Source organism: Erinaceus europaeus, chromosome 15 (assembly GCF_950295315.1).
Source record: "Erinaceus europaeus chromosome 15, mEriEur2.1, whole genome shotgun sequence".
NCBI lineage: Eukaryota > Metazoa > Chordata > Mammalia > Eulipotyphla > Erinaceidae > Erinaceus > Erinaceus europaeus.
Window position 1 is genome coordinate 6,455,154 of NC_080176.1, and position 17,924 is coordinate 6,473,077.

The 17,924-nt window shown below is 59.9% G+C and overlaps 2 protein-coding genes and 1 long non-coding RNA gene across 6 annotated transcripts; 2 read left to right on the top strand and 1 right to left on the bottom strand.

The window, feature by feature from the left end:
• Positions 1-746: 746 nt before the first annotated feature.
• On the top strand, positions 747-8,458 carry PGAP6 (post-GPI attachment to proteins 6). 3 transcript variants are annotated; one of them, XM_007527974.3, is made up of 13 exons: positions 747-961; positions 2,862-3,039; positions 3,109-3,301; positions 3,415-3,542; positions 3,682-3,953; positions 4,022-4,338; positions 4,660-4,750; positions 4,832-4,955; positions 5,297-5,433; positions 6,075-6,253; positions 6,465-6,611; positions 7,141-7,257; positions 7,348-8,458. In XM_007527974.3, exons 1-13 carry the CDS (start codon positions 844-846, stop codon positions 7,642-7,644), a joined length of 2,298 nt encoding a protein of 765 aa, XP_007528036.1. In that variant the 5' UTR covers positions 747-843; the 3' UTR covers positions 7,645-8,458. The 3 variants fall into 3 exon arrangements, with proteins under 3 accessions (XP_007528036.1, XP_060028656.1, XP_060028657.1); XM_060172673.1 differs by having other exon boundaries at positions 6,486-6,611; XM_060172674.1 differs by lacking the exon at positions 7,141-7,257 and having other exon boundaries at positions 7,294-8,458.
• On the bottom strand, positions 1,449-1,914 carry LOC132533077 (uncharacterized). Its single transcript, XR_009544958.1, has 2 exons — positions 1,702-1,914; positions 1,449-1,613 (listed from the first exon to the last, which is right to left on the bottom strand). It is a non-coding gene; the product is annotated as an uncharacterized LOC132533077 (long non-coding RNA).
• A 159-nt stretch (positions 8,459-8,617) lies between the features above and the next one.
• MRPL28 (mitochondrial ribosomal protein L28) lies at positions 8,618-11,734 on the top strand. 2 transcript variants are annotated; one of them, XM_016190362.2, is made up of 6 exons: positions 8,618-8,730; positions 8,838-9,130; positions 9,636-9,788; positions 10,039-10,173; positions 10,252-10,338; positions 11,404-11,734. In XM_016190362.2, exons 2-6 carry the CDS (start codon positions 8,843-8,845, stop codon positions 11,554-11,556), a joined length of 816 nt encoding a protein of 271 aa, XP_016045848.1. In that variant the 5' UTR covers positions 8,618-8,730; positions 8,838-8,842; the 3' UTR covers positions 11,557-11,734. The 2 variants fall into 2 exon arrangements, with proteins under 2 accessions (XP_016045848.1, XP_060028689.1); XM_060172706.1 differs by lacking the exon at positions 10,252-10,338 and having other exon boundaries at positions 8,654-9,130.
• Positions 11,735-17,924: the final 6,190 nt, after the last annotated feature.

Below are 17,924 nucleotides of genomic sequence, written 5' to 3' on the forward strand. Positions count from 1 at the left end.
TTCTGCTGTGGAGCGCACGCCTTAGCGAGCCCCTGTTCTCTCCTGGCCCCAGAATCCTGCCATTTACCACCACTGGGGGAAGAAAGAAAAAAAGAAAAGAAAAGAAAAAGCGCTCCTTCTCCTAGGCTAACTGTCCCTCTACTCCCCACACCGCACCTTCCTTTTCTTCTCAGACTTACCCTCTCTGCCAGGTCCCACGCCCCTCCCCTTCCTGGACCTTCAGTGAAAGAGCATTCCCTTCTTTACAAACAAGGGGAACCGATGGGGAGTGAAGGGCTCCCGGGGAAGAAGTGATGGTGGACGACCTCCAGTCGGTGGAACCTCCTATAGCCCTCAGAAATGGGATCCCCCATCCTGACACCCCAGCATCCTAATTCACGTCCGGCAAGGCTTATCTTCTCCTCCCTGTCCCCACTTAATTCCCACCTGGGCCTCCAAGCCACACCGCCCTCACCCCAACCTCCGGTCCCCACTCTGGGTACTGTAGGACTCCATCCCAGTCCCAGAGTTCTGCTCAATGCCACTCCACGCCACCCATTTTCCTCCCCGACCCTGGCCACCAGAGCCCCCCACCCACAGGTATTCTCTGATTCCCCTCTCTCCTGCCCCCTCCACACCTCCCCTCTACCCACCCCGCCCCTCCCCCACACCCTGCCCCCATGTCCCGCCCCTCCCCCTCCCCCCTTGCCCCTCCCGGTCCCTCCCCCCGCGCCGGGCGGGGCCGCGCAGGCGGAAGTGCCCGGGGTGCGGACTATGGGCACCGGGGGCAGAGGCGGCTGCCCGGGCGGTGGGGGCGGCCGGCCGTGGACGCGGTGCGGGTAGCGCCGGGCCGAGCGCGGAGCCATGGGTCGGGCCGGGACCGGGAGTAGGGGCGCGGCGGGGGCGGCGCAGGCGGGGCCGCTGCTGCTGCTGCTGATGCTCGCCCGGCCCCCTCCCGCCGCGGGCGACAACGGGGACCGCGGTGAGCGCCGGCGCCATGGCGCGGAGGGCGGGCGCCTTTGTGACTCACCTGGGGGCACCTGTGCGCTCACCTGGAGGCCGCGCGGGGCGAGGGCGGCGACCCTGTGCCCGAGACCCTCCTCTCAGACCGGGGGTGGGGAGCAGCGCCGGGGTCTCGCAGGACCGGCTGGCAGCGGACGGAGCCCGAGAAAGTTGCCTGGCTCCTGGAGGGAGGGTGCCGTGGCCGCGACCCTCCCCAGCCGCCCCCGGGGGAGCTGGTTCTGGGGAGCGGGTCGCAACTTGCTCACCCCTCTTTTTCCTGCCCCCCTCCCCCCGCAGGAGCTAGGCGGGAGGTGGGGAACCTCTTGCTTCTGCCTGGGGCTGCTGGCTGACCCCAGGGCATTCCAGACGCTGGTCCTCCAATCTTGCCCCCCAGCTCCTCTGTTTCCTGCTCCCCCTCTCCTTGAGCTGGTTTAGCGGCAAATGAGAGGCTCCTTCCAGAGATGGGCTCCTGATTAAACTCCTTTACTTTTCTTCTCACGGTTCCTGGCACCAAAGCTGGGGAGGGGTGGGGTGAAGACATCAGAATTGGGGGCCTGGGGTCTCCAAGTCTCCACAGCAGGTGCGGACGGGTTTGGGAGGTGTGTCACCAGCCTGGATTTTCTCAGCACATCCTGTGTGTGTGTGGGGGGGGGGGGGCAGAGGAGCAGGCTGACTAGCATTCCCACTTAACACCCAGCCCCCTGTGTCCTGGCCTGGCACCTTCACCCACACAGCAGTGTGTGTGGGCATCTCAGGCAGGATCTGTACGGTCCTTGGGGCCCAGCTTCAAGACACCCCCCTGCCCTGCCCAGGAGTGGGGTGCCTGTGGTTCTAGGTGGAAAGGTGGCCATTCTGTCCACGGGGTATCCTGCAGGAAGCACTTAGCACCCAGTAATGCAGGGAGAGGCACTCTAGGGAGCTGCTGGTGGTGGTGGCTCAGCAGGAAGTGGGAGGGAGCAAGAATGTCCAAGGTCATAGGATGTGAAGCCAGAGCTGGTATTGGGCTTCCCCCGGCTGAAGCCCTGCCCTGAAGCCACCCAGGTCCTGTTGTTCTGTGAGAACTCCAAGAGGGAGAGTTCAGAGGCCCCAGGGGCAGGTAATTCCAGGAACCCTGACAGAAGGACCTGATTTTGTGCTGAGCACTAAGCACCATCAGAGGATGGAGTGTGTGAAGGGAGCAGTGGACATAGATATCTGCAGTGAGGTTGGGAGGGGATGGGGGGGGACGGAGGGGGAGAGGCTGAGCACACACACAGGGGCCCCAGCATTGTCTGCCTAGCACTGGCTTGCCTGTGCCACTCTGTATGGGCGGGTGTGCACTGGGGCACAGGGCCAGCTCTGTCCATTGCCTCTCTGGGGGGGGGGACTAGGCTTGGGTCCAGCAGTGACCCAGTGTACCCCAAGCCTCTCTGACATTGAGTAAGCGGCCAGCCCCAGCACTGAACCCCATCCAGTGGAAGCACAGAGAAGACTCTGATGTGGTGGTGGTGGGAGGCATCCTGGTGCTCTTCTGTGTCCTGCGTCCTTCAGCTTCAGCTTGGGGGAGCATGTGGGGTCTCCAGGGGACAGAAGGAAGGACAGGCCCTGCTGGTGGCTTTGAGCTGAAAGGTTTGGTCCTTCTGCCGACGATCACTTTGTTGGACAGCTGTGACAACCAGGGGTCACAATGGGTGGAGTGTGGATGATGGGGCAGAGAAGTGGCCATGGGACAGAGGCTGTGAGCCCAAGGTCACTGCAGGCAAGAAAAAGATGGTCTTGTGCACGTGGAAACATGGAGCGTGAGGTAGACAGGGTCCAGGCCTCATCAAGGGGACTCCTCAGAGGCCTTGCTGGGTGAGGGCTGACCCCACTGAATGCGCCTAACCCCCCACCCCCCACAGATGTCCGGCTGGTGTCCGAGCAGTACTCACAGACACCACAGAAGCTGTCCTTCTATAGCTGGTATGGCAGCGTCAGGCTCTTCCGCTTCCAGGTGCCCCCCGATACAGTGCTGCTGCGCTGGCTGCTGCGCGTCGACGCTGGCCGTGGCTCCCCCTGTGCCCACCTGGAGACCACTGTGTAGGTACCGCTACCTGGGCACCCACCGGCCATGGCCCAGCACCTGCTCTGACCTGACCCCTCACACAGGTACTTCCGTTACGGCGCCCCGCCGGTCATCAACCCGCTGGACACCAGCTTCGCCCCCAACACCTCTGTGCACCCCCCCTTCCTCCTGAAGATGCTGCAGGCCAACTCCTCCATCCACATCCACCACCCCGCGCCCGGAGACTGGTTTCTGGCTGCCCACCTGCCCCCCTCCTCTCAGAAGATCGAGGTGCAGGTGAGGAGCTCCCCAGGGACTGAGGCTGGTGCCCGGTAGACAGCACCTACACCCGCTCTGTGGCCCAGTTGTGTCCTCCCACATCCATGTTCCCACGCCTGGCTTTCTCCTAGGGCTTTACCTCCACGTGTGTCTACGTCTTCCAGCCTGATATGCTGGTCACGCGCTTGGTTGAGGTCTCTGTCCTAGAGCCTGACGTGCCTCTCCAGCAAACCATCTTCACCTCTCCCAGCTACCTCAAGTGAGTGGGGGCTCTGTCCTCCGTGTGTTGGGAGCTGGGCAGAGGGTCTGAGGCAGATACCTATGTTGGTAGTAGCCTAAGCTCAAGCATGGGGTGAGTGGGGAGTAACTGCCTGTTCTCTCGCTCCTTCTGGCCCCAGGGTCTTTGTCCCCAAGTACACCCGCGAGCTGCATCTGGAGCTGCAGGGCTGTGTGTCCAACAGCAGCCAGGACTGCCCTGTGCGCCTTCTTGTGGGCTTCACCTCCCTTCCCAGAAATTTACAGAAGATGCTCACCTGTGCTGATGTGGTCGGGGCCTGCCACCTGCGACTGCCCTCACCACCCTGGAACCAGTGGCTGCAGGTGACGGCCCAGAACATGGCAGAGGCCCGCCTGCAGGTGGTCTTCAGTGTTGTGGTCACCTTCTCCTCCGGTGAGTGGCAGCCCTGCTCCTCATCCTGTCCCCACCTGCCTTGTGCTGAGCGTGGCTCCTCCCGCCAGCCTGCAGGCCTTGGATGCTGAACACCACGCCTGCACCCTGGAACTGCCTGAACCACAGCTGCCCCCACCCAGCTGCCATACTCTCCAGCCTGGCCTCCCATGCCCTGGACAGGAGCAGTGCCCCACCCAGGAGCCCCTTCTGCTTTGTGAGCCTCCCAGTCATACGGGAAGACATGGATGTGCTGTCTGTGCGCTTCCGGCTGGTAGACCGGGCCTGGGTGCCCATATGGGCAGACCTGCCCTCTGTGCTGCGGCTTCACCTCAACACTGGCATGGACAGCGGGGGCTCCCTCACCATCACCCTTCAGGCCAACCAGGTACCTCCCTTTGCAGGTTGGGGCCCCGGGCTGGGGTGCTGCCGGCTTCAAGGTAGCAAGGTGACCCCACCAGGGCCAGGCCACCATGAGGCGCTGTGTCACTACTGGGGTGGAACGGGTCCCAATTTCTGGGGTCAGGCGGGGGTAGATAGTACAACGGTTCTGCAAAGCGACTCTCATGCCTGAGGCTCCAAAGGCCCAGGTTCAGTCTCCCACACCATCATACCCAGAGCTGAGCACTGCTCTGGTAGAAAGAAAAAAAGAATACAAAAACCAATTTCTGGGGTCACACTGGGGCTGATAGGTGTGCCCTCACCCCAGAGTGTGATCCCCAACAACACCTCGGTGCTGGGCTGCCTGAATGCTGCTGCGCCCTTCCTCAGCTTCAACACCTCCTTCACCTGCACCACAGGTAACCCCACCCACTCACCTGGTGCAGGTACACTGTCATAGAGGCCCGGCAGCCCTCTCACCTGCCCCCCCGACCCTGCAGCCTTCTTTCAGGGCTACCCGCTGTCACTCAGTGCATCCTCCCGAAAGGCAGACCTGGTCATCCCCTTCCCAGAGACTGACAGCTGGTATCTTTCACTGCAGCTCGTGTGCCCTCAGAGTCCTGGGTGAGTAAGCTTGGGTGGGGGCTGCTGGCTGATCCCTGTGTTCAGGACCATGGACAAGGCCTCCAGCAGTGGAGTTCAACAGCTGTCCAGCTTCTTGCAACCCATGTGCATGTGTGGTCAGTTGTCTTAGGGGAGCCATGAAGGACCCCCTTCTCTGGTCACCCTGCTGTGGCAGCCCTGGGAGCCAGGTGTGCCAGGGCGGGGCCAGGGAAGGTGCTAGGCCTCAGCAGGACTTTTGGCTGCTCTCCTTCAGGGCTGAAGTCCAGGCGCCCCCACTGTGGGCTCCTGTGCCCCAGAGCCAGCTGGCCAAGACAGCCTGGCTTCCTGTGCCCCTTTGGCAGGGAGTGTGAGCAGGCTCTGGTCCCTGTGGAGACCACCTTGTCTGTCGTGCCCTGCCTGAATGACTGCAGGCCCTACGGCCAGTGCCTCTTGCTGCGCAGACACGGCTACCTGTATGCAGGCTGCAGCTGCAAGGCAGGTGAGGGCCGGCCCAGCCGTGAGGAGTGCCGCTGGCAGCCTTATTTTGGGCCTTCCCTGGGGAGCACCCCACATTACAAATATACCCCCCCCCTGCCCCCACCAGTTACAGAGGGACTTCTGGGAATGGTACTTCCTCCCTGTCTTGTCCCTCATCCAAATAAGTCCTGTGCTTTTTTGGGATCGGGTACACCTACCTGTCTACACCTGCTACAAACCTGTGCATTCCTGCTTACACTGGTCTCATCTACCCACACCTGCTGCACACCTGCCCATCCCAATCTCCATCTGTCAACACTTGCCCATACTCCTGTCTGCATCTTCCCCACACCTATTCATTGCCTGTTTGTACCTGCTTGTTTCAATCTGTGCTGTCTCTTGTCTGTTCACACCTACTCATAAACCTGCTCATGTTCCTACTTGCATGTGCCCAAATCTGCTCACACTTGCCCCACACCTGTCCACGTGTGTTCATACCTGCCTGTATCCATCCACACCTACCCATACACCTGTCCATAACTGTTCCCTGCCTTCTGCACACCTGTGCTGGGCTGCTCCTTCCCATAGCCCAGGGTGAGAGGTGGGCCCCGGGGCTTGGGCACTCCTCCGACCCAACCTGAGCTTGGGCATCCTGGCCCACAGGCTGGCGTGGCTGGAGCTGCACGGACAACAGCACAGCCCAGACGGCAGCCCAGCAGAGAGTGGCCACGCTGCTGCTCACCCTCAGCAACCTGGTGTTCCTGGTGCCCATCGCTGTCTCCCTGCGCCGCGCCTTCCTGGTGGAGGCCTCCGCCTATGCCTACACCATGTTCTTCTCCACGGTAGGCGGGGGTGAGGGCTGCTCCAGGTGGGCGAGGGCTGGGCATCCCCTATGTGTGTGGGTGGGAGGCTCATTCTCATGGTAAGTGTGGTAGAAGGGGGTGCCCTATGGGGTGACTGTGAGGGAGTCTGGGAACCCCTGTGGTGTGTGTGGCGGTTTGGGCACCCTGTTGGGTGTGGGTCAGTGGGCCATAGCTGAGCCCTGGCCTGCAGTTCTACCATGCCTGTGACCAGCCGGGGGAGGCAGTGCTGTGTATCCTCAGCTACGACACCCTGCAGTACTGTGACTTCCTGAGCTCCGGGGTGTCCATCTGGGTCACCATCCTCTGCATGGCGCGGCTGAAGCCAGCCCTGAAATATGTGAGTGACCTGCCCCTGGGTGTGGGCTTTGGGGCAGAGGATACTCTTCAGTGCCGGAAACAGCCCCACCATGTACCCTGGTGGCTTAGGGGGTGCCAGCAAAGGCAGCTGGGGTTCAGGGTGAGATGAGGTCCCTGACCTGGCTGTCTCCCCAGGCCCCATTCAGAGAGGAAGTGAAGTCACCAGGTTGATTCCCCACCTGAGCTTCTGGGGTCCCTGGTGCAGAGGGCATTGTCGGCACAGCTGAGCCAGTGCTGTCATGTGCCCAAAGCTCCTCATGGCTCAGTTTAGGCCTCAGAGACCTGTCTGTGGGCACGTCAGTGGGAGCTACCAGCTGGCCATACAGGAGCAGGCTCCAGCCAGCAGAGCAGGAAAAGCCTGCCAGCAGGCCTGGGGTGGGCAAGGGACTGGAAGACAGTGGGATGAGAGGATGGCTACTTGCCAGGCTATTTGTGCCTAAGGCCTCCAGCACACTGTACCACCCAGTCAGGGCACTATGACCCTGCAATCATCACCGTCCCCCTCCCAGGTTCTGATCCTACTGGGCACACTGGTCTTGGCCATGTCCCTCCACCTGGACCGCCTGGGTGCCTGGAACATGATGGGGCCCTGTCTCTTTGCCATCGCGGTCATGGTCACCATGTGGGTAAGTCAGCTCTGACCCCTTTCTGGGCTCCTCTAGGGTCTTGCTGTCCAGACCGGGGGCAGAGGCTATGACTACGTGCTCTGTGTCCAGGTGTACCGCTGTGGGCGTCGGCGCCACTGCTACCCACCCTCCTGGCAGCGATGGGTCTTCTACCTCCTGCCCGGCATCTCTTTGGCCACTGTGGGCCTCTCTATCTACACTTTCCTGATGACGGACGACAACTACTACTACACTCACAGCATCTGGCACATCTTGCTGGCAGGGAGTGTTGTCTTCCTGCTGCCACCTCGGGAACAACACACAGAACCCTGGGCCTGCTGGCAGAGGCTCCCCTGCCACTACCAGATCTGCCAGAACCGCCGGGAGGAACTGTACACGGTGACTTGACAACCAGCCAGGACGCAGCCAGGGAGAGGCACCCTACCACATCCACTTCCAACTGAATAAAATTGCCCCGCGCACATGCTTTTCTTCCTGCCTGCAGTGGTAGGTGAGCGCCACAGCTCCTGCCCTGGGCCTTGCCCACTGTTGTAGGACCTGCACCTGGCTGCCGGGAACACAGGGCCCTGGGGAACACCCAGGCCCTGGCTGCCTAGAGCCAGCTATGTTCCCAGAGGACATAGTGATGTGCAAGAGCAACCACTGCAGTGAGGTGGAAACAAGGACTAGCGAGGAGGCCTGAGCTCACCTCCACAGTGGCTGATGAGGCTGGGGGGGGCTATGCCTGCCCTTGTTGGCCCCCTGATGCCCAGAACCCCAGTGCCAGCCTGGATGGGCCCACACTGCTCCTGTTGGTATGGCCGTGTGGGGAGAGGCGACCATGGGCACCAGGGAGTTGAGGGGTGTGGATGAAGGGCTAGGGCTGCCTTTGTGGCACAAGGGATTGCTGCTCCAGCCTGCTTCCCTGAGGCTCTATGGGAGTAGCTTCCCGAAGGGAGTCTGGGTCTGGGCACCCCAGGACCCCCTGGGTCTATGGCCCCTTTCTTGGGCATTAACTGGGCAGAATCCTCTGGATCGCCCAGAGAGCGGACAGGGTGACTGTTGCAGGTGTGGGTCTGAGCCCCCCACCTTGTGGCTTCCCTGAGGTTGTGGAGACAGGGATCACTGTGCACGCGGCTCCAGGCTGGTCCCGGGACACATTTCTAGACGACGCTTTTGGTGTAAAAGTTTTTAGATTAAAACATATTTTCTGTAGCTTCGATTTCCTTGTGTTTGAATTGAATTTTTCCAGTGCTCTGCGCGCATCCGCCAGCGCGCACCTGTAGCCCCAGGACCTTCTGGGGGCGGAGCCATGGGCGGGACAAGCGGACTGCGTGGCCAATCAACGCGGGGGGCTAATCACTTCCGCTTCCGGCGGGGACTCGCTGGGTAGGTGGGCGCGCGTGGAGCCGGCGTTCACGCTGGTGCGGCGAACTTGGGCGAGAAGAGGGCTGCGGTCGAGTCGGGGTGCAGTCAGTGCAGGGCTGAGGGCGGGTGCGTCCCGGGCGCAAGATCCGGCAGGGCGTCGGGCTTGGGGGGTCAGGCTCGGGGCCCGGGGGTTCTCGGCGGGGCCGCAGGTGACAGCCGGCGCCCCCCTGCAGCCGCGATGCCCCTGCACAAGTACCCGGTGCACCTGTGGAAGCAGCTGCGGCTGCGCGAGGGCCTGTGCTCCCGCCTGCCCGCGCACTACCTGCGCTCGCTGGAGCCCGGGCGGCAGCCCACGCCTGTCCACTACCGGCCCCACGGCGCCAAGTTCAAAGTGAACCCCAAGAACGGGCAGCGGGAGCGCGTGGAGGACGTGCCCATCCCCATTTACTACCCCCCGGAGTCCCAGCAGGGCCTGTGGGGCGGCGAGGGCTGGATCCTGGGCCACCGGTATGTCAACAATGACAAGGTGGGTGAGGGCTATTCTGCCTGCGGGCTCACGGGTGGGGGAGCCTTCTAATGACTCACAGTTCGGGGACACACTCCTCTTGGGAAACCATTGAGCGCCCCAAGGCAGGGAAGTCCACAGGAGAAGCACCCTGGGGTTCCTGGAGTTCCTGAGGCACAAGGGGAGGAGGGAGTATGGAAGGAGGGAATTCCCTATTCACCTGTTGCTGGCAGATTCAGTTCCTGCTCACCTGGGGGTCTGACACGCCCAACCTGCTCCTGGAATGGGAAACCAGGGAAACCCCCACCCCCCCCAGGGTCTCCCTTTGTTGAGGGCTTTGCTCTGGACCTGGGCTGCGACCCGGAGCTGTGGGGTTGAGGTGGTATACTGGTATACCTGGGTACATTTGCAGCCTGGACAAGGTCGGGGGGGGGGGGGTATGTGTGTGGAGGGGGGGGCAGCCTGGCAGGGCCTTTGGTTGCGTCCCATCCGCTCTGAGATGAGTCTGTGGCTCCCTCTCCCTCAGCTCTCCAAGAGGGTGAAGAAGGTGTGGAAGCCACAGCTGTTTACGCGTGAGCTGTACAGTGAGATACTGGACACCAAGTTCACAGTCACTGTTACCATGCGGACACTGGACCTAATCGACGCTGTCTATGGCTTTGACTTCTACATTCTCAAGGCAAGTGGAGGCAGTCTGGGCTGGTGGGCAGGCCATCCCTTCTGGGCACCGCAGTGGAGTCTGTCCCTAGGTGGCCACGTGACCAAGGCTCTTGCTGTGTACAGCCGTCTCCTTATTTGCTGAGAGTTCTGGTCTGGTCTGGGAGGGCAGGATAGGGGGACCACTTGACCCCTGTGCTCTGCTGTCTGGGTGTGGGGCCCCAAGGGGCCTTTGCTGCCAGCACTGAGCCCCACACGTGGTCTCCTGCCAGACCCCACAGGAGGATCTGTGCTCCAAGTTTGGGATGGACCTGAAGCGGGGAATGCTGCTGCGACTGGCCCGCCAGGACCCCCAGCTACACCCGGAGGACCCCGAGAGGAGGGCCGCCATCTACGACAAGTACAAGGTGAGGCTGCAGCCTGTCCCTTGGCCCCATGTGGTTCCCGCCACAGGCTGGGCTCATAGTGGGCTTCTCTCCACCCAGGAGTTTGTTATCCCTGAGGCTGAGGCCGAGTGGGTGGGGCTGACATTGGAGGAGGCTATGGAGAAGCAGAGGCTCCTAGAAGAGAAGGTGAGTGCATGCCTCTGCTGTCCTTGAGGATGGGCATGGCCTCGGGGCTCCACAGAGGACCTGGGAGGGCTGGACAGGGCTACCAGTGCCCAGGGAGGGCCACAAGGGCCTGACTTGCCAGGAATCCCTGCACACACCCTCCTGGTGGGAAGAAAGAGCTGCTTCTGGCCTCTGCCAGTGTCCTTGCCACCTGGCTCTTCAAGGTCACCTGGTCTCAGGTAGTGGCTGTTTACACCCCCTCCCCCAGCAGTTCTTTTTTATTTTTTAATTCAATGTTTAATATCTATGTATTTCCCTTTTTTAAAAAAGATTTTATTTATGAGAAAGACAGGAGGAGAGAGAAAGAACCAGACATCACTCTGGCACATGTGCTGCTGGGGATGGAACTCGGGACCTCATGCTTGAGAGTCCAAAGCTTTACCACTGCACCACCTCCCGGACCACAGATTTATTCCCTTTTTGTTGCCCTTGTTTTATTGTAGTTATTATTGTTGTTATTGATGTCCTTGTTGTTGGATAGATCAGTGGAGAGAGGAGAGGAAGACAGAGAGGGGGAGAGAAAGATAGACACCTGCAGACCTGCTTCACTGCTTGTGAAGTGACTCCCCTGCAGGTGGGGAGCCGGGGGCTCAAACCAGGATCCTTGCGCCTGTCCTTGCACTTTGTGCCATCTGTACTTAACCTGCTGCGCTACCGCCCGACTCCCTCCCCCAGCACTTCTTAGCCTCAGCTCATAGCTGTGCTACAGATTTAGCCCTGGACTTTGTAGCCTTGGTTGTGAGTCTTTTTATGTAAGCACTATCCTATCTTCTGGCACCTTACGACCTTTTTGTGTCTGTTACTTAGAAGGGCCTGTAGGTGAGGAAAGCGGGGTTTGGGGAGTTACTCCAGGGTAGGGAAGTGGGCAGATGGGCCCCCAGGCAGGGAAACAGGTACAGGCATTTATGGGCACCAAGAAGGAGCTGGCAGCCCAAGTTTCCCTATGGCCTGGTCATCAGGGCAGTGCCTTCCAGACTCCCACTGCCCTGTGACTGTGACTTCACTGGTTTGTCTCCCACTCCACAGGACCCCACCCCCCTGTTCAAGGTCTACGTGGAGGAGCTGGTTGGGCGGCTCCAGGAGCAAGTGCTGTCTAAGCCGGCAGTGGTGGTGCAAGGAGCCACAGGAAGTGACTGCAAGGAGCCACAAGAATTGGCCACAGGGAGCCACCAGAAGTGACGGAATCTCTCTTTGTGCCCAGTGGCTGGCAGCAGGGACATAACCTGGGTGGTGGCGAGGGTCACTCGTGGACAGTGGGGGCCCCACAGATCCCAGGGCAGCGTGCTCTGTAGACCCAGTGTTCCTGAGGCAGAGGCCTTGCTGGGGGATGGTGTGAGTAAAGTTTGGACTGGCTGTGTGCTGCTGTTCTTAGAACCCTTCATCCCACCCAGCCTGAGACCTGGGCTGTAGCACCTATCACCTGTTAAACTGTTTTTCCCTCATTCTGCAGTAGATCACTTTCCCTTCTGTCTCACACTCCTGCCTGTTCTAGAATGTTCTCCAGAGCAAAGGCAGGGAATTTGTGACTTGGCCTTGGATGTGACTAGAAGTGTCCATGCTGGCAATACTTGCGGATGCTGGGACCCAGAGCCTCTTTTCTTGTCAGCACCAGGCTGCGATGTGATGTTTGCAAGGGGTGGGGGGCTGTGGGCTAGCGCTAAGGCAGAGACTGGGCTTGAGCCCTGAACCTTTTGCTGTGCTGGTTTGTGGTGCCTTGGCTCTCCTTCTTGACCCCTGCCTGAAAGTCTTAGACCTTGATGCCCATTTGGACATCTGGGAGGTTGGAGTATCCCCTGTCCTTGGTCTTGGCCACTGGTGAGGTAGGGGACACACAGGACATGTCCACACCTTACTCACCTTGGCTGTCAGACACCCCTACCCTCTCTCACCTGTTCCGTCCTGCCCTCTTCCCTCAGCTAACCCTGCACTCCCTTTTGCTCCAGTATTTATGGGCCCCCAGGTTCCCTCTCACCCTCCCCCCCCCCAGCTGCCCCAGCTAGAGCCCTGGGCCAAAATAGTTTGCTTGCAAGCCACCTGCCAGGTCCCTGGCCTCTCCCCAAGCTCCCCATGCCCAGCTTAGCCAGGGTAATACCCACCACAGCCTTCTCTGCAGACCAGCCTTGTCTGGCGGGGGACAGCCCCAAGGTTGAGCTTAGTGCTGTGGAGTCAGGGCATTATGGTGCTTTGCCCAGCTGTCCTGAGCAATTTTCCTTGAACCTGTGGACCCACCTCCCAGTCCTTCTGGACTCGGCTTCCACAGCAGCAGCTGGGCCCCATGGCTGAAGGCTGCTCTGGCTCTGCACCTTCTGCTTAGCGAGTGCACATGGGTCCCTCATGGGATATGCCCCTGAGACTCGGGTGCTGCTGACATTGACCTGGACCCACGGAACTGCCTCTGGGACTGGTCAGGGCTATCACAGGTGGAGGGTGGAGCCGGGCCATTCTGTAGCCTGGCTGTCCAGGCCTGAAGCTACTATTTGGCCTCCACATCTGAAGGCCTGGCTGGAGGGTGGTGCACACAGCCTCATGGCAGACGTGAGGCTGGCTTCTGTATGTTTAGAGTATGTGCGGGCGGGCTGGCTGCAGGCAGGGCTGAGGGTCATGGGCCAGGTCTCAGGGTTGTGTGGGCATGTTAGCAGGTAGAGGCAGGTAGGTTGGAGCAGCCTCTCTGCCTCCCCTCTCTCACTGGTTTCACACTGGACCCAGCTGTCAATCGATGCGGTGAGCCAGACCTGCAGTCCCCTCTTGGGCTGCAAGGGTATGGCCCTTTGCCTAAGAAAGGACAAGAAGCCCTACCATTGTGAATGCAGGGAACATGGGAAAGCATGCAACAGCTGGTGCGGGGGCAGCCCTGTCTGTCTCCATGCTTGGTGGTCTAAGGGGACCCCAGCATGAGGCTGGCCTCGCAGTCAGGAGTGGCTGGGTGGGTGGCGGTGTCTGAAGGGGCTGGTTGCCATGGCTACCATAGGGTTTCGAGGCCGTCATCTGGTTCGTGCCTCAGCCAATCGGTGCTGGGAGCCCAAGCTGCAGCCCCAGCCACGCTTCTCCCAGCCACAGCGTGGCCACGAGCAGCGAGTGCTGCCTGGAGTGCCCAGAGGGACGGCCACGCCCAGCATGGCGGACCGCAGGACAGCAGGGAGCGAGCAGACGAGCCAAGCCAGGCAGGTGAGGTAAGCTGGCTGGTGGACAGATGGGCAGGCTGGCGGTGGACAGACAGACATCCTCCCTGTGGCCATTGTTCTGGTGGTCCTGCTGTGGCCGCCCACCCTCTGTGTCCACACGCCCTCACCAGGGACCCTCTCCCTACCCTTCCCAAGGAGGGTCGGGAGAGACAAAGGACATCATGGTGGGAGGGGTCTGCACCACAGGACGCTGGCCTTTCACACTGATTTCACATGGACACAGCATCAAAGACCCCTGGCCGTGCCCGCCACCTCAGAGCCGCCACGACCATGGTGGTCAGCACCGCTTCATCAAGAAGAGAAAGGGCATCAGGAAGAGGAGGAAGGTGTGCGCCTACGTTGGGTTGGGAGGTGCTCTGGCCCCAGTGGCTGCTGTGCAGCTCGGCTCGAGTGCGGGCCTCCACAGACCAGAGGGGAATGCCTGTGGGGCCCAAGCATGTGTGTGGGAAGGGGCCAGTCATCCACGTGGTGAGGACGTGGCCCTGTGACACGCCACTCAGTCTCCTCCGGGACCTTGTCGGGAACCACAGTTACCTTGATAGGCCTGCAGGGCCAGCACCCAGGTGCCCAGCATCCACTGCCCAGTCGCCTGCTCACTGTCCTGGGCTCACAGCCTCGCTGCCCCTGCTGAGTTGTTAGGTGAGCTCTGAGGAGCAAATCTTTTAATCCACTGTGGCTAATCCAGGGCATTTTTGTCTGCAGGGACAGACCCTGCAGCAACAAAGGGCCAGGGCCGCCAGCATGCATAATCACATGCCACAGCTACGGGCAGGGGGCTTGGGCAGCCCAGGGTGTGGGCCAAACCTGAGGGCAGTGCACAACTGGTGGCTCTTGTGGCCTTATCGGCCCACCGGCAGCCAGCTGCCAGGTGGCCCTGGTCCCGTGGGAAGGGCTATGGTGCTGACTGGACTGTGTGGCCTGTGGGGGGACAGCCCCTGGGCCAACAGGGATGTGGGCCAGGTGGAGGCACCCCTAGGGCCAGCACTACGGGAACACAGGTGGGAAAAGAAGAGGCCTAGGACCATTTGGGAGGTGGGACCCACCCTGCCACCTGGGGACCTTCACTTTGCTGTAGGGTACCCTCTGGGGTGAGAGGTGCACATCTCTGGGAGGAGGAATGAGCTAGGCGGTGGAGCACAGGGCCAGTACAGCCTCCACCTGCACCCCAGCTACAGGGCAGGAGATAGGCCTTTTTAGGCCCAGTGCAACTTGGGCTAGGAATCTGTAGGCAACACAGCAGAACAGTGAGGCGGCTGGCTGCGGGGTGCATGCCTTAGCCACACTGAACTGATTGTGCAGCCCTGCTCCCACCCCATACCCCTGCTCCTGGGGCATCTGCTTTAGGCAGCATTGAGAGAATGCAAACACGGCAGCAGAGTGCCCCTGGGACACCATGTGAGCCTGCCACTCAGGCGCCTAGCAGAGGAGCCAAAGCTGGGTACAGGCATGCAAGCCTGTGAATCCCCTGGCCAGACAACCAGGACAGAGCCTGCAGTGGTTACTGTCTGTCCTGTCGCCAGTAACCTTACCCCCCAAGAATTGTGTCATCAGAGACCTGTGGAGGAGTGGGCACTGGAGAAACCTCACTTTAGAGCTGGGACACAGCTGTAATTTTCCAAGCTGCAGGGACAGTGTCAGGGCTAGCTAGGATTCAGAGACGGACATGAATTCTTTGCACTTCAGAGACTCATGTGCTTCCCTGAGACTACTTTCAGTAATGCTGGGGCCTGCTGCCCTGCTCTGCCCTGCCTTGGAGGCTCACCAATGCTTGCCAGCTCACAGGTGTGTGTGCAATCATGTACATGCATGTCTGTACACACACACACACACACACACACTCTGTCCTCCAGGGCTTTGTGTCTTCCCCCACCATGGTAGCTGCCCCTGGGCGGGATAAGCCATCTGTCCCAGGGAGCCTGATTGCAGAGCTGCCTCTCGCTGGGCTCAGGGCCTCCATAGGAAGTCAGGTCTATATCAGTCCCATACACTCAGCTTACCTGCTCATACCACCTCCACATTCAAGCTGTCTGTGTCCAGATGCCCAATCAGCAGTGCCTACTCTCTACCCTGGAATGTGATGGGGACCCATGCCCACTCTCTCTCAGTGCTCACCAGCACTCCAGGGCAGGCTGGCTGTGCTTCAGCACACCTTGGCTGTTGAAGCTTCCGGATGGCTCACTATATTGGGTCTTCCTGGCTAAGTGGAGGGGTGAGGCTGCAAAGCTCTTTATTTTAAAAGGCAGCCTTTGGACCTAAACTGAAAGAGGCTTCATGTGTACACCTCAATTTGTTCCTGGAGGGAGTTGGGCAGTAGCACAGCGGGTTAAGCTCACACAGCGCAAAGCACAAGGACTGGTGTAAGGATCCTGGTTCGAGCCCCCAGCTCCCTACCTGCAGGGGAGTCGCTTCACAAGTGGTCTTTCTCTCCCCCTCTCTGTCTTCCTCTCCTCTCTCCGTTTCTCTCTGTGCTATCCAACAACAACGTCATCAATAACAAGAACAGTAATAACCACTACAACAAGAAAAACAAGAGCAACAAAAGGGAATAAATAAATAAATATTAAAAAAATTTTAATCATCACTTCATCAGGCAAGAGTCACCACTGGGAGGTAGCAGTGGCAACATGACCCACATGCAAGAGCCCCCACGTTCGACCCCCAACATCAACAACCAGAGTTGAGCAGTGTTCTGGTCGAAACAGAAAAATGGAGGTGGGGCCAGGGGGAGCAGGAGATGACCTGTCTAGTAGTGTTGGTCTCCCCCTGTACAGGCTCAGGGTCAGTCCCTTGGCACCATGTAGGGGAAGCTTCACAGGTGGTGAGCAGTGCTATATTGTCTCTTCTGTCTCTCTCTCACACACTCTAGAAAAATAAAGAGTGCACTGGACTGGGAGTAGTGAATCAAACATCATAATGCCCCAGTGAAAATAACAATCGAAGGGGAGTCGGGCAGTAGCACAGCAGGTTAAATGCACGTGGTGCCTTCCTGGCCTGTCTCTAGAGCCTTCCCAAGGTCCCTCCGTTTCCCACTTGCAACAGTTCCTCCACTAGCTGTTCCACCAGCAGGGCTGCTGTATCTCCTCCAGGCATTCTGATTTCCTTCTTGTCCCTGCAGGGTGGGGCCCCCCGACGAGCCAGAGGCCCAAGGGGCCTGTTCCAGTCCCTGGGCCTGGGGACACCTGCCAGCGTGGGCCAGGAGGATGGCCATAGACACCAGCCTAGGAGCCTGGCCTGGCCGTGGCAGCAGCTCTGCAGAACCAAGGCAAGCATTGGGGCTGTGTGTGGGCATCAGGGCCACTGTCCCCATGTCTGGGTGGTCTGCTCTCTGCCCTGATCTTGGTGCCTTCTGATCCTCAGAGAGCTGAGATGCCTTCATCCATGCCTACACCAGCAGATGCCATGGGTGGTTAGCTGGGAGTTGGCTGCCTGTTGGCTCAGAGAGCCCCAAGCCTTTGACAGGGCATTATGAAGGGGACATGAGTTGTGCCAAGAGAATGGGGGTGGGGAGGAAGAGAAGCACTGGAGTTGACCCAATGGCCTTGGAGGCAGGAGATGGCAGTGTACAGGAGATGCCAGGGAAGCAAGCTCTGTAGACACCAGGGTGCAGGCCAGGGGAGACTGGCATGGAGGTGCTGGGGAGCTCTGAGCTGACCCCTGAATGGTCATGTCAGGAACAGGAGTGTAACTGTTCCCTGGAGGCTCTTCAGAGGAAGGAATGTGGTGGGGACAGAGGTGACTCAGTCCTGGTGCCACTTCTTCCCATGGGAGGAGGGGATAGTGGTGGGTAGACAGCATACAGGCCAGATGGGGTTGCCAAGGCATTCATTCATAAAGAGAGTGGTGGGATGGCATGGGTGGGGGTTTAGGGGCAGGTGCCCTGTCTTGACTCAGATGGTACCCAAGAGAAACTGTACAGGTGAGACTAGTTGGTAGGCCTCTGCCAATCTCAACCCAGTGCTCTATGGAGGTTGGGGTTCCTGCCCAGGGGACACCAGCATTGTGAAATTTCACTGTTTCAAGATAGGGAATGATAGAGAAGGAGACAGCCACTGTGGCACTGGAACTTTCCCCCATATTTACAATAGGGCTCTGGTCATTTAGGGGCAGTGAGCATGAACGTCGTCACCAGAGTCTCAGCCCCTATGCATAGGTTTACCTCCAAGCCCCAGGGACACCTGCCTCTTTCAGGCCCAACCAGTGCTGACCTGGCTGATGTCCTCTGGCTACCTGCCTATTCATCATGAGCTGTTGTTGGTCATCGAGAGTTGGGGGGGTCACTCATGCTGGGTGTGTCACCATGGGTCTGGGGTTGCCCTGGGTGGGTGTCACTCTCTGGGATTCGCTTTGAACCAGCTGGAATGACCT

Excerpts from the sequence above, each read along its gene's own strand:
- PGAP6 (XM_007527974.3), top strand. The coding sequence starts at position 844 with ATGGGTCGGGCCGGGACCGGGAGTAGGGGCGCGGCGGGGGCGGCGCAG. Across the intron at positions 3,302-3,414 it reads CTCAGAAGATCGAGGTGCAG|GGCTTTACCTCCACGTGTGT; the intron begins GTGAGGAGCTCC and ends GCTTTCTCCTAG. Across the intron at positions 6,612-7,140 it reads TGAAGCCAGCCCTGAAATAT|GTTCTGATCCTACTGGGCAC; the intron begins GTGAGTGACCTG and ends TCCCCCTCCCAG.
- MRPL28 (XM_016190362.2), top strand. The coding sequence starts at position 8,843 with ATGCCCCTGCACAAGTACCCGGTGCACCTGTGGAAGCAGCTGCGGCTG. Across the intron at positions 9,131-9,635 it reads GGTATGTCAACAATGACAAG|CTCTCCAAGAGGGTGAAGAA; the intron begins GTGGGTGAGGGC and ends CCTCTCCCTCAG. Across the intron at positions 10,339-11,403 it reads AGAGGCTCCTAGAAGAGAAG|GACCCCACCCCCCTGTTCAA; the intron begins GTGAGTGCATGC and ends CCCACTCCACAG.